Here is a 15,192-nt window from a genome sequence, read left to right as displayed (position 1 = left end):
TAGAGGTATTAGATAAGATCTAGAAAAAGTAAATGGAGGATCTGAATTAGGCAGATAAATTTCCACTTGACCAAACTAATCAGAAGTTCACCAAGGCCAGTTGGACTGGGACTGAACGAGCACGTGATCCAACCAGATTCTCTGAATGTGGCCGGATTCTCTGGATGTGGCTGGCCCGGAGCCTTTCTGAAAAGCCATTGACAATGACACTGGGACTTGTTTCCTCTGCATATACTGGATTTTTGGGATCCAGTCTGTTTGGATACTCACCTTCCTGGACCTGGAGGGAGGGGGGAGGAACTTGAACTTCCCACAGGGCTGGAAGCCCTGATTGCTCTTAGGGATGGAGAGGGAGGAGGAGGGGGAGGGGGGAGTGGGAGGGTGTTGAGAGGAGGGGCGTAAATGGAAACTTTTATAATTTAATAAACTTTGAAAAAAAATAAATTAAAAAAAAGTAATCAGAAGTGACTCTGGTAAATACTACCTGCGTTAGGTGTCTCTGCCTCTCTGCCCACTCCCTTCTAATTTAAATAGCACTCGGTGAGATGAGTGATAACTGAGCCTTCAGAATTCTTGACCCAGTGAGTGCTTCAGCACTCAGTGTGTGGGAAGGATCTCAGGATTGGGAACCCACCAGCAACAGGAGCGAGGCACAGGGAGACCCAGCCTTCCCTTTGATCCGACTTTCTGATCTTCATTTTGGATTTGTTTGCACCCTGACTTCATGACTTTCTCTGGCACTTGTGTATTTCTCAGCATTTAAATGAAGAGAAAGGGGACTAAATTCAGAACTCTCTATTGTGTCATGGGACAGAATAACCAAGGTCTTATGCACATCATTTTTTTCTTAAATATATTCCTTCTGCTTATATTCAGTCATATTTGTGCCATCTTTACTGTTGTGTGTTAATGCCAAGTGGACTCCACAGTCAGATCCTGCTCAGGATTTATTTTGCTGATATGCAGCACAATGAGTCATGGGGACCTTTCATTCTCAATGTCTGTCTTAAGTGATGAAGGGCCACCCCCAATCTCTGTATGACCCTCTTTGACCTCCTTACCCCCTACTCTATTTTAACCTTCCTCTGTAACATTTGTAACATACAGATATTTATACATTTATTTATAAGAGAATCTTACTGTCTTCCACCTAAAAAAAAAAAAAGTGATTTGAAGAATCTGAATTTTGTGAACTGAGGATGCTGAATCTATATTGCATAATGAAGTACCTGATGTAACAACCTTCTCAGGCTGTCTCTGAATAAGATTTTGTTTTAGAAATGTTTAGTTTGTTTGTACCTTGTCGAAAAAACCTCATAGTTTTTGTATGAACAGTACTCTGCCCTATTTTATGGTCACCCTAGGAATCATGGTCAGTCTCTAATCTAGGTTAGTGTCACTTCAGATGTACTCAGATGGTGCAGACCAAATTTCTGACATATTATATAATAGCTTTATTATACTCTCTTATGCCCACTGGATTTGTCAGTAATGCTTATAGATTGGGTGTAAGCACTTCTGAATTGAGAAATACAGTGGCTTTTTTTTTTACACTACTCCCATGTGACCCATAGTTATTAACCTTTTTGGTTCAGCTAATGTCTGTCAACAATTAGTTAATTGATAGTTTGTACCCATAGCGACACTAATGTTTCCAACATATAGGAACTTGTTTAATGGCTTCTATCTTAAAACGATTAGCATATCAAAGAAGTACCACATAATGATAAATTAGACTTGTATTTACTTTCATTTCCAGGGTTAATTGTTATTTTTTTCTGTAGTCTTTTGATATTTGCAAAGAGCCTCTATTGAGAATAGTCATGCAAGTGAATCATGACCCAAAACAAAATGTTGACTCATTATATTAGATGTAGCCTTGACTGGTACCATCTTTTAAATCTGAGTTTTCTTTAATGTAAGTGATTATAGTTGAAGACACTTGAGACAAACACTGAAGATCTTCCTAGCTGAAGGGACTTCCTGTTTAGTTTTATACAATCTATCTGAAACTAAGAGTTTTCAGATTAGAAAAGCAAGCGCAGTGGTTAATTCCATTCATTCACTTGTTCTGTTATCCCTGTATTCATCGTTTCTGATTTTCAATATGTTCCACAACTGGGGTTCTGAAGCTTTTAGACGCTCAAGAATTCACCTATTCTAAATATTTATTGTAAATATCAGAAACTCCTTTCTATTATAGTCGAAGGCTGAGCCAGAATTGCTTTGGGGTCTCAGCAAACTATCATATCTGTTATTATCTTGCCATGTATGTGTGAGTGCCTGACACACTTCTGTGGAGGAAGAAGGCAACGTCCTGTAGTTTTAGCAGATTTGGCGTCTTTTCCTCCTGTTTTAGCCTGTGGCAGTTTCAAATGGCGCAGATAGAAACCCTGAAAATGTATACTTGTTCATTTTAAAATGTCCCTTACTACGTTTTAACCATCCCCTGTTTTCCAAATGCTGCCATTAGTGGTTACAATAATCATCTGTAATGCTAGCTTCTAAGAACGACGGTACAAGAGCCTCTTTTCTAATTTCCCAGATGGGAGGGAACACATGTACGAGCCTGTTCGAATTGCAGAAACTGGAAACAGCACTGTGTGGATTTATATTTTTGGAACTCTTTGGGCTTATTTAAGCACCCCAAACCAAACCCAGCTATCCATTAGGAGTCAGATACCAATTCAAGGAAAACCGGAGTGTCTTACCAAGAGGAGCAAAGCACTGCAGTAACTCAGAAGACAAGTTAGAAACAACCGGGCCAGCTGTTCAGGTACCTTTTCTGCAGACCATCAGATGTAAGGGTTGACCAAGGAAACCGGAGTTATCCTTTTGAAGGATTGTCTTCAAGCATTTGTCTTCTTTATTTGAATGATAGTGGAGAGGAAAATTTAAAAGGTGGTAAGAGAAATAATTAGAAATTACCCATAGGCATATGGAATGAAGCTGCCAGTGATAAAGGACCTCCGTGGCCCCTGGGATTTTTTTTCAGTGTGTTTTTGCAGGGTTTGTGACCTGGATCATAGTTTTCAACTTTGACGTGTCACAATGGAACCCCAAGGCTGACACTGGCAGTCTGTGTGGTTTCTTTTATCTTACTTGCTCATGTCTGCGACTCTAAACCTGATGACCCCTCTACCCTTGCATCACAAACTGCAGCTGTGTAGATGCCATTTCTTTGATCTTGGATATTCTTAAAGTGTCAGTGTCACATAATTAGGTGGATTCTAAGTGTTGAGTATCCTAAGAATTTTTTCTCAGTTTCACCCCTCATTTTATAGAAAAGAGGATTCCATGTTGAATATTTTACATTATGTAAAAGAACAAGGAGCCATAAGAAAGTTTAGCCTCTCATCCTGGGCTCTGCTCCTAAAACCATCAACCCTATAGAACTTTGTTGTCAGGGGAGGGACAAGGGTCAGCACTTTGTCTCCAGACATCACTGCTGATAGCACCTGCAGAAAGCGGCTCCAGAGTTATCCTTAGAAACAGAGAACAAAAAGCAGGAATTCATATTTGTTAGTCTCTTGGCTTGTGCAGTTAACCTACATGGGGTTTGTACTACCAAGCACTGGCCGGCCTGGTTCCTCTCACTGCATCCTCTCCCTCCTCCCTCCCCCCATTTAAATAAAGCAAGCAAGTGAGCAAACAAGCAGAAATTCATGCTTCCTCGAGTCCTGATGCGTAAAATATATCCTATATTTTCCTAAAAAATATAGCATTAAATGAAAAACTAAAGCAATATTAATGTAATGTTATTGACTAGTCTTAATTTCATTTGTAAAAATATCTGAATTTTCTGTGATGTTAGAAGAACCTCAAAAAATGCCTATAGCAAGAATGAGAGAAAATATATATAACACATGTTGTAGGAGAAGGCTAATAAAATTTTTAGCCAACACTAAAGATCTGAATACCTTAAAGACATGCCAACGGTGGACTTCTCGTTATACAGAAGAAATGTGAATGTCCAAGAAACAAATGAAAATTTGCTTCAGCTCAACACTGACTCTGAACTGGGATACCGTCTCTGCTATCACACTGTCAATACTAATTTAAAAAGAATGAGAGAGTGATGGCAGTGTTAACATGACCACTGCACAGGAAGGGCAACAGGCTCTCGCACACTGTTGTGAATATGCATTGGCCCAAATCTGTGTTTCTGGAAGTTGTTCAGTTAAAACAATCCAAATCTAATCCAAAATAAATTCTACTGAAATATAAGGTATTTGTGACCTTTAAACTTAGCTTCAGTTACCTGTTAAGAAATAGGCATATTACTACTAAAGACTATATACACATATGCAAGATACATCAATGCATTATCAAGTGGCTAAGAATTGCAAGCAACATGAAGTTCTGTTCCTAGGGAAATGGTTAACAAAAAGACATATGCATGCTGGCAGATAGTATATTACTGTGAAAAAAGCAATTAGTAGAGTGATGTCTATAATAGGATCCCATTAGGGAAAACAAAATAGGAGGTTAAAGAGGTGTGTGTGTGTGTGTGTGTGTGTGTGTGTGTGTGTGTGTGTGTTTAAGTGACCGAGGTAACACTGTTAATATTGATTACTTTGAAAAATAAGTGGCAGGCAGCAATGGAAGAACTAATTTTAAAATAAATTCCTATATGGTTGGTCTTGTTAAAGAAAAAGCCTAATTTTTGTAGTGTAAAACAAACAAAAACAATTTAAGAAGTTAAAAAGAGAAAGATGAAAATGGAGGAGCCAAAAGCTTGAGACAGAAAATCAGAATCATGGTTTTTAGAATTAAAAAAGGAAGAAAAAGAGAGACGATCCCTTGGAGACCAGTGGCCGTCCCTGTGGTAAGCTGCCAGAGAGCAGGCGAGCTGAAGGCAGACGCTCTCTCCGTGTAAGCAGGTGTCCTGGGACGTCCATACATTGAACCAACACAGTCCTAGGTTATGCTAGTAATCCAGGACAGGGCTTTTTTTTTTTTTTAACTCTTTCCACTCATGACTCCTTTTTACCTGATAACTTCTTATACATCCCTGTTTATAAAGCTATATAAAATATGTTTACATATCAAGCACTTGTTGATAAATGTCTTAAGAAAATATGTTTCAAAGAAAATTTTTGGTAGACACGTAATTTTACAATGTACTTAAATCAAAAGCATATTTACATACTGGTGAGATGGTGCGTTTGTTTATTTTTACATAAAAACGTAAGTCTTGGGCAAATATTTGAGTTGATGACCACTTTGATCCTGTCACCTTCAATGTTGAGGATACATTTTTGTATAGTACAAGGCACAGAATAGCAGAAACATGGTTAGGGTCAATTGAGAATTGTTGAAAATTCTGTCCTAACCCCAAACCACAATTAATTGAGACTTTTTTAAAAACTGAAACTCAAGTCAGCAATTCAAACAACAGTTCTTAAAATCAGATATTATAACTCAGTAGAATCCCAAAATACACTGATTTGGTACTTGCTGAGGAATGTTGTAGAAAAATAGTCTTTGTTTTTGTAATTAAGTCATTGTGTTTGTATAAAATCACTATAGCTCATGACATGCAGTGTCTCAAGTCTGAGCTCAGCGGTTTCAGGACATATTCCTTGGTATGTGTGGGATGATGGGATACACAGTACAGGTGTGCAAGTTGTATGTTAGAACCAGGACATGAGGTCGCACATGCTTCGTGGACAAGCTATGCTCAAAACACCTTGGATGAACTTTTACATTTGACTTTGAATTAAACTTTGCTTATTGCCTGTTCAGAAACTTTTTCCTTTTGTCAAGATTTTTGTGCCTCCCTCAGTTTGTTACATTGAGCCTACGTAGAGCCCAGTATGATTCTCCTCCTCTCCTAGTTTCATCTGTGTTTCATCCAGAGCAGGCCATTTGACTCAGCAGAAAGGTCTGGGCCCGTTAAGGCATCCGTTTTACAGTTCGTCTGCTGGTTTCCACATACTACAAGTGCTCCATGGGCCTGTGGGCACAGACGCTGAGTTATGTGCTCTCCAGCTCCAGTTATATCTTTGGTGTTTGAACCCAATGGGAACTGTGCAGGCTTGCTTCCTGCTTATGGTGGGGCTCCTGCTGTAGCTGGTGTCAGAGAGTAAAGTTGTTGCCTCTGTGAGGCAGAGGCAGGGTGCGGGGGTGGTTCACTTCAAATTACATCTCTGCCATCTTGACCAGATCTTGTTCACCCTTATTTGGAATTTGCGACATTCTTGTATAGCCCCCATTCTGACTTTGGAAGTAAAGGACTGTCCCTTTGAGCAGCTTTGAGGCAGAAGTGAGGTATGGTGTGGGTTGTTGTTTGGTGTTTCTCAGCTTTCTGTGGTTGCTGTGCTTCTCAATGTAGCCCCTCATCTCATTCAGGCAGCCAGAACTCTCCGGTGTGTCCACTGGGCTCTAGGCCAGTGAGCAAATTCTGTAACAGGAAGAAGTAGACACGGGGCCAAGGCCCAGGCAGTGGAAAGCTCAGCCATGGAGATGGCTGTAGCCAGGGTAACCGACATATTCCTACCTAACCCTTGCTTCTTATTTCCTCCTAATTTCTATTTTTAAAATATATGAGAGACTTAACGGTCCTTGTCCCTGTGTATACGTGTCACACATGCACAGTGAGAAACTAGGATGGATACTGAGGATGTCCACGCTGAGCAGTATGTGTGTTGACCAGCTTCCCAAGATGCGGGAAAGAGTGGGATTTGGGCAGATGGAGGCCTCTGTCTGAGGCTCTCAATGCTCACACACAGTTCAGGCCTAGGCTGGGACCCTTTCCTTTTTTGGCTGAACCTCCTACCCCCAGGACCTGTGAACTGATTGAAAACTACAGGTCAGTTTTTACCATTCCCTACCTGAAAATGACATCCAGTTCTAGTGTTTTAGGTTTTGTACTTGACTTGCAGACACTGCCAGGTTACTAGGGGTTATGGAAATGTGGTATATCAGAATAAGGTTGATATGCTTTAGCGTTACTCTGATTCAGCAGCATCAGAACTCTGGCAGACAGCTTGGTACTTGGCACATAATTAAAAGTTCCCAGATTTGATTCAGTCCACTTCATCTGTGCATTATCAATACTTCATCGAATTAATTCTGACATTCAGTTGTGAGTCTGACCTTCAATACTAACCAATTCAGTTAACCACTAACCTCCAGGTGTCCTCTGATCAGCAGTTGTAACTATTGGATTAATAGGGAGTTTGTCTTAAAACATCCTCGTAACTGGACATGCATGATAAGTGTATGCTGCAGTTCCCAAGTGATTCATCCACCCTTAGTTTGTTAAAGTGGATGTGCACCTATCCCACTCGGCCTTTTGTTTATGTAGTGGCTGGTGTATTTTCTATTTCACAGAAATATACTTCCTCTGGATTCTTGCTATTTAAAAAACTTATAGCATATTACCAAGGTAGGTATAATGAGGTTATTTTAACATCTTGCTGGTGTTCTAAGATATAAGTTATGTTTTTAGAAATGTATGTATTGGATGTGTTAACTCTGCTTCTGTCTAATCTGCTACCATCACATTCATTCCCCTACTTGGAAACAAGTGAAATAGTTGAGGACTGTGTGCTTTATTGTGGTAGGCTTTGATCAAGAAGTTGAACAGGCACCAACCTTGAGGAGTGAGACAAGGGTATGCTGGACCATAGAATGAAGACAACTCACGGCCATGGTTTCATGCCAGTAGGCTGTGAGCTCATCACTGGTAAGATCCTAGAGTAAGCTGGGCATGATGGTATAGGCTGTAGACTTGAATTCTGGGAGGCAGGAAGATCTTGAATTTGAGGCCAGGCTCAAATTTTGTGACCCAGTCTAAAAACAAACCCGAAAGTGTTCCTAGAACAGGCGCTCATATTGTTTTTCACTTCCTTTCTAAGGATGTAAATGAAGACCCTGGAGAAGATGTGGCCCTCCTTTCTGTCAGTTTTGAGGATACTGAAGCCACCCAAGTGTACCCCAAGTTGTACTTGTCACCCCGAATTGAGCAGTAAGTGTCAGTGTCATTGACCTGATGAGCCAGATGCTTCTACTTAGTAAGCCATATGTCTCACTTTTATGAAGTGCGAGCTCTTAATGTTTTTTAAGTTTTCTTTTCTCAGAAATTTGTTTATTTAGGGACTTTTTTAAAGATGTTTTTCTTTTGTGTGGACACAAGTCTACACACCTGAGTGTAAGTGCAGCACTTGAATGGACGTACCAACAGAGGCCAGAAAAGGGCATCAGGTCCTCTGGAGCTGGAGTTAAAGGCTGTTGTAAGCTGTGTGCTGTGGGTACTGGGATTTGAACCAGGCTCTCTGCAGGAGTAGCCAATGCTCAAGTGCTAAACCGGCTCTCCAGCTCTGGGTTGAAAGCATTGGTAGCACAGTACATGCAGATAGTATTTGCAAGTTTGATTGTTTAGTGAATCTTATTAATGCAATTTATAGTCTCCAATTGCGCCTCTGAATCCTTGAAAGAATTGTAGGTACACCAAGTCCAAATTGCTACTGTCTTGGGGTGTCCCCATGGGGAAGCAGTAGCTAGAGCCTGAGGAGGCCTGCTGAATAATATCTGGCCTAAATTATATATTTGAAACTGTCAGAGTTATTTGTGAAAATATAACCAGTTTCTTTAAGATATTAAGCAAAAAATTAATCAGGAACTGATAAAGGTAATATTAAAAGTAGATATTTTAAAATGATCATGTTTGAGGTCTTTGTTTAAATAGCTCTGGATGGTTTTATGTGATGCCCAGTCACACAGTACAAACAGTTTGCTATCGTGCTTGTGTCTAACCAAGTAACTTCTCATTAGTAATGAGTTTCATAGACTCCCTTTATAATGTGCTTATTGTTGGCTAAGTGCTTTAGTAATTTATTCCACTTCAAAGGATGCCGAGGTTCATTAAAAATGGATCATAAACAGATTTGGTTGGGAACTTCTGACAAGACACATTTTTCATCAACAGAATTTTTTGCAGGTTCTGACTGAAATGCATTATTAGAGTTCCCTGTAAGTCATTCAGTCCACGTTGGCAGATTTCTGTCTGAGACTAGATGTGCTTGTCATCTGACATTAATATTCTAAGCCGTCTTCATGCCCTCTGACCCCAGCTGCTATAAGTTGTGAGTCATGGACACCCCATCTTACAAACTGATAGGATGCAGCTGCTTCTACCCAAATGTGGGAGATTGTGAAAGTCTGTAATGTACTGGCATTCTCTCGTTTATTTTTCTATCTCTAATAACAGCTAGAGTGGGATGTTTTACAGTAGCAGCACTGTATTTTGCCCTGCCCAGTGCATAAATTTTTAACTTAAAATACTGACCCATGTTAATAAAAGGCCATATAAGCTGGAGGCAACAATGCAGCATAAGAGAAAGAGGTTCTAGAGTCAACCAGAGCTGCATACACCTGGTTCTGGCTCTTAGCAACTAGTGAAGTATTAATGCCTCGGATCTTATTGTTTATGAAATAGAGATACTGGTGCTTATTTAATAATGTTATTTTTAGAATGATATTAAGTACTGTTCATAGAGCATTAGGTGTAGAGCCTGGTACTGGGACAATCCTCAACAGATAGTAGCTATTAGTGCTGCCATTTTTCATGAGCGCTCATGGCAGAAGAATGAGTGGGTGGGTAAGTGACAGGGAGAGTCGGAGGAGAAATGGAAAGGATGGCATGACGTGAGCACGCACTGGTCATGGACACTCAGTATGAACTTAATGAGTTAAATTCAGATGTTCTGGTGATGAAAAAGTGAGAGAAAACCATCCCAAGATGTCTGGGAAATGAGTATGTTAGCTAACTATAAGCGGGTAAGGGTCATTGCCTTCTCGGAAGAATGTTGTTTGGTGGCAATTGGGGTAGAATGTAGGGGCTCACACACATTGTGCAAGGGCTCTGCTGTTGAGCTGCATCTCCAACCTAGTGTTTATTGTTGAGTTAGAAATCGTTTCTTACTAAGTTCCCCAAGCTGGCCTTAAAGTAGCCCAAGCTGGCCTCGGACTTGGAAATCCTCCTCCAGCTCCTGAGCTGCTGGGATTGCCAGTCTGTGCCACTAAGCTTAACTAGCAATATTTTTGTTGTTCGCCTGAATGGAAACCAGGTTATTTCTTTGGAATGACTTGCCTAGTTTGCAATAAAACATTCTTATTCTAAAAACCTAAGATGTGGTGAAACAATTGAGTAAGGAAAGGTATATTTTAAGTCACTTTTTCTATTTCTAAAACCCAGCGCTTAGGCTGGATGTGGTGGCGCACACCTTTAATCCCAGCACTGTGGAGGCCGAGGCAGGCAGATCTCTGTGAGTTTGAGGCCAGCCTGATCTACAAGAGCAAGTTCCAGGACAGCCAGGGCTACATACAGATGCTCATCTAAAAAACAAAGAGAACCCCAGCTCTCAGTGTGCCCCTCCTTATGCGGAGGACTAGCGATAACAAGTTTCTCACCACTTTTCTGTTGTTCCCCTCACCTAGTCTGTCTTTTCAGCTGAAATGTTCTCAGTTCGTCACCCTTGCTACTATGTCTTCAGTGTCTAAAACTGTTCCTCTGGTACACAGTAGTCTCCCCATCCTGAGAAAATGCACACATTCTATGGCTTTGCTCAAATGCCCTCAGTACCAACCCTGCCTCTGAGTGCTCTACCCTCCGCTATCATGCAAAATTTGTCTTCATCTTACCATCTGCCTACATGTGATGGCATTTCCTTAATCCTTTGCTGAGCTGCATGCCCCTCAGATTGATGAATATGTGCACCATCTCAAAGTGCCTTGCACAACAATGGCTTAATTTTCACAGTCTTATAAGTTAGTATGTAATTCTCACCCCCAAATTGAAATGGTTATACTGAAAGCTTTAATACATAGTCACCTAATGTAACTATATATATATATATATATATATATATATATATATATATTTCTAATACTAAAGCAAACAGCCAGACATTCCTATATCTTCAAGTAGAAGTTTTCAGCATGAGAGTTTAGAGAAGTGTTACAGTGGAGAGCACTTTAGGTCTGACTCTGTGAGGGCTTACACACTTGCTAAACTGATTTCAGTAGTGCCCTAACCTCTTATCTGTGGTTGCATGTCATGTTCTGGGGATCCCATTTATCCACAACCCACTGAAGTCTGAAAATATTAAGTGGAGTTGTTTAGAAATAAACAATTCATAAGTTTTAACTTGTGCATCATATTAAGAAGCTTTATGAAGTCTTGTGTGATCCTGCTCCGTCTTGCCTAGGATCGGAGTCACCTGTTTGTCCAGCTTTTCCATGCTGTACATAGACATCTTATCAGGTTTGCTGTCATGGCTTCACAGTGGCTGTGGTCGGAAACCCTGTTTTACTTCATAATATCCCAAAGTGTAAGAATACTGATGCTGGTAATTCAGACATGCCAGTGAGAAGCCCTGGCTTGCTTAAGGTGATTTCACTTAAAGTGGAAAGGTGAAAGTTTTCAACTTGGGCTGGGCATGGGAGCTGGGCACAGTAGCTAGGCATGGTGCTACATGTGTTTAAATCCCAGCACTTGGGAGGCAGAGACAGAAGGAGGATCTCTACAAGTTTAACGCCATTGGGTTCGCTCAGTTCTGCAGTAAGCAGATCTTGTTTCCATGAAACTGTGGAGGAGAAACCCGTGCTAGTTTTCTCTCGCACGTTAGACCGTAGAAGTTGCTGTTGTTCTGTTTCATTGTGGTTATTGTTAATGTCATACTTTGTATTTCTAAATTAAACTTTGTCATAGTTCAGTATGTATATAGCAAAACCTAGGGTATTTGTGATTCAATCACAATTTGCCTGTGTTATTTGTCTGTGGTTTAAGGTATCCGCTAAGGGTCCTGGAGCGTATTCTTCATGGATAAAGGGGACTGTTGTATCTAGATAATTCTTGCATAGTTCAGAGCATAAAAGAGAAATAATATCATTTCAGAAAGGCGATGGCCATGGGATAAGTTTTCAGAACCAAGTGAAGGGGATTAGTATTATCTTGGACATTGTGTTAAGCTTTCACTTGCTCCCTATGTTTTGTGTTACCCAGCCAACTCTCAGTTGTGGGAAGGGCATCCCTAACTAGACTTGCCTGGCTATAGCCTTTGCCGAGAATCTGTTCTTTCAGTTTCTGCTATGGTTCTTTCTGAGAAGTTCCAAGCTCCAAGCAGGATATCTTAGCAAGCAGAATCTCCGGGAGACCAAAAGCCTGTTACACATTATTTAAAAATGGTCAAAAGAAGTCTAGCTTCTCCACCTCCCAGCACATGGGCAAAGGGAAATTCCAGGCCTGTCTGGCTATTATCACTCTGCCTCAGCTTGTCTGTGCAGTAGGCAAAGATATTAACTAGTCCCAGAAATAGAAATAGAAAAATACTACTTAGGATGTTGTCATCACATGAAGGAAAGGGATCAATTTGTTATACTCTAAAGAGTTTAACAATATGAGTACCAAATGTCTCCAAATTAGACAATCCCCATGGAAAGGAACATCTGTCAAATACATTGATCAGAAACCCCCAAGTATATTATGATTTTATGATGTTCTGATATTTATGTTTTTCCAGGACCCAGGAATAGTTGCCTGGTGTGGTACAGCCCTGTTGCACATGGCTTGCATGCCCTCGTGATGCAGAGATGCCTATTGTTTTCAAGCCTCCCACTGTGCATGCATATAGGTTGAAGAATAAACACTTCTGAGAAGAACTTTGTGTTCTTCATGCATGAGGGACATTTATGAAATAAACACATTTTATGTACTATTTACATTTGTTTTCTAAGGAATCAAAACCAGTCCTGTGACTTAGACTTTAAGTTCTGCTTGTTGAGCTAATGGAGCCAGGGTGAGTTACACTTAAAGAAGGGTGAGGACAGTGAGGAGGATTAGCTAGTGGTCGGAAATGCAAAATATTAGATTCTGGTTACATATTAGAAAAGGGAAAAATCATTTCTAAACCAGTTGCCTTGCTTTTTCCTGGCAGAAAAGCTGTGAATGCTAAGGTTACATCATCAGAGCTGGCACTAAATGTGCCATACCTTCTCTCGGTCCCAGACTGTTGGCAGTTCCTGCAGTGGAACGCAAGGTGAACTGGGCATCCGAGACAGCACAGTGCTCATCTCTGAAAGGTGTGGGCCCTTTTCTTGGCTCCAGCCTGTGTATGGGAGTGGTTTGAAGCAAACCAGCTTTGTCACTCCCAGTGTTGTTCCCACTCAGTGCATAAAAAGAGGATTTCAGCCCCTGAGGCAGCCCAGGTGGCATCTTTCACAAGTACAGAATTTGTTTTTAGAACTTTTTGTTGTTAAGTTACAGTCCGCCTTGGAAATAAGAACGCAGAACTTACCAGCTCATAAATGTCCACCCATTGTGAGGCCTGTGTGCCTGCACACATGCGTGTACTCATTCTTCAGTAGGAACAACCCTGCAAGAACTGACCAAGTGCAAGGCCCTTTGCTGGAGTGCCAGAGGCTGTCAAGATAAATGTGATGTGGCCCTGTGCCCTAGTTGCTCAGAGTACAGTAAGAGGCGTAAGAACAGCCACAAGTTGCAGCTTGTGGTTAGTGGAGAAGACACAGTGAGACTTGGCGCCAGAAGCCCTCTGTTCCCCCACTTACTGTGTGGCAGCATGGCTCAAGTGACTTTGAGCTCTGTTTCTTCTCCTGAAAAGGGGGCACAGCTCAGTTGTAATTGTACCTACTCCAGTAAGACAATAGCAAAGGGCCTTTTGTAGTGCTTGACCAGTGGTCGATGCTGTTTCTGCTTTTCGGGTTGTAGGAATAACTTGGAAAACTTACCAACACTGTAAGAGCTCAGAGGGGGATTGCATTTCTTGATGCAAGGAACACTAGAAGGCTTTCGAAGGTCTAGCTTTTCTAATGTCACATGACTTCTCTAGAAATTAAATAAACAACACAGTGACAGTTGATGTGTTTAGTACTTTTGGATGTTCAGGTTGCTATCCATTTTACTCTACCTTCTGATGCTCAAAATGGTGTTCCTGGCATGTGCTCTCTGTAGGGTTTTCTGACCTCTGTAACCTGGTGTTCTTAGACCGTTCTTGGTCTCCTTCACTGACGGCTTTGTTTGTTGGCTCATTAAATTGTACTAAATTGTGTTTCTATCACTTATTTATTTTTATTTTTAGTGTGTTTATGTGTGCGTTAATGCAAGTGTGTGCATGCCACAGCATACAAGTGGAAGTCAGAGGGCAGCTCTAGGGAGCTGGTCATTTGCTGCCACCTTAGAGGGTCCGAGGATCAAACTCAGGTTATGAGGCCTGTGTACAAGCACCTCTAGTGGCTGAACTGTTTCACCAGCCCCCTGGGTCATTTTCTTTCTTCTTTAATATTTTTCTTTGAGGTTTTTATTTTATGTGTATGGGTGTTTTGTTTGAATGTATGTCTGTGCACCATATGTGTGCACTGCCTTCAGATGCCAGAAGAGGAGGTCATAATCTTCTGGATTTGGATTACAGATAGCTGCTAGCCACCACATGGGTGCTGGGACCCAAACCCCTGCAATAACAACCAATGCTCTTAATGCTGAGTCTCTCCCCAGCCCCCAGATCATTTTCATGACCTTCTTTGTGGATGACTCCCTGGTCTTCATTTCTAATATTGTGGCTAGCTTTAAAAACTGCTTTTCTAGCCATCGGATGGACATTCGCATTTGTATTCCGTTGTCACCTCAAATTCAGATGTCTAAATTAGTAGAATGTCTAAAACCAAGCTTTACCGTCTTTATACGGCAGCAATTTCTTATCCTGTTTCACTTCACCATCCTCTGGTTCTCCTGGGTGCTCAGGTTCACATCTGCTCTCTACAGTGTCATTCTTGCTTTGTCTTTCCTGCCTCTTCTGGTTCTGCCCCTCTGCTGCCATGCCCCTTGATGGACTCTTGACTCTCGCTGTCGTCCTGTTTGACTTCCAGTTTTAACTTTCAGTGTGTTTCTGTTTGGCTCAGAACTGTCTGAAGCCCCACTCACACAGTGGCTTCGCTCAAACGTTCCTCAAGCAGTTCAGCCAGCAGTCTGGCATTCAAGCAATTCTGTGTGGCTGTTCCACTCACCTTCCCACCCCCATCCAGACATTTCATATAATTGGCCATTTAGCCAAATGTTTTATCATTTTTTTCAACAGGCTTTGTCTTTTTTCCACATCTGTATTTTATCTCCTTGTTCCAGACATTACATTTGGTCCCCCTCCTACAGGGTCTACAGATGGTCTGCCCATC

General features: G+C 41.2%; 1 protein-coding gene across 1 annotated transcript in view; it reads left to right on the top strand.

The window, feature by feature from the left end:
* Positions 1 to 15,192, top strand: part of Babam2 (BRISC and BRCA1 A complex member 2) — a 362,656-nt gene that overhangs the window by 192,721 nt on the left and 154,743 nt on the right. Inside the window, exon 7 of the mRNA XM_087907383.1 lies at positions 7,866 to 7,975. Within this exon, the coding sequence (XP_087763509.1) occupies positions 7,866 to 7,975 (110 nt within the window). The remainder of the gene's footprint in view (positions 1 to 7,865; positions 7,976 to 15,192) is intronic.

This window comes from Myodes glareolus, chromosome 6 (assembly GCF_982192425.1).
Source record: "Myodes glareolus chromosome 6, mMyoGla1.1, whole genome shotgun sequence".
Taxonomy (NCBI): Eukaryota; Metazoa; Chordata; class Mammalia; order Rodentia; family Cricetidae; genus Myodes; species Myodes glareolus.
Note: the sequence above shows the minus strand (reverse complement) of the source record. Positions and strands in the feature narration are given on the sequence as shown.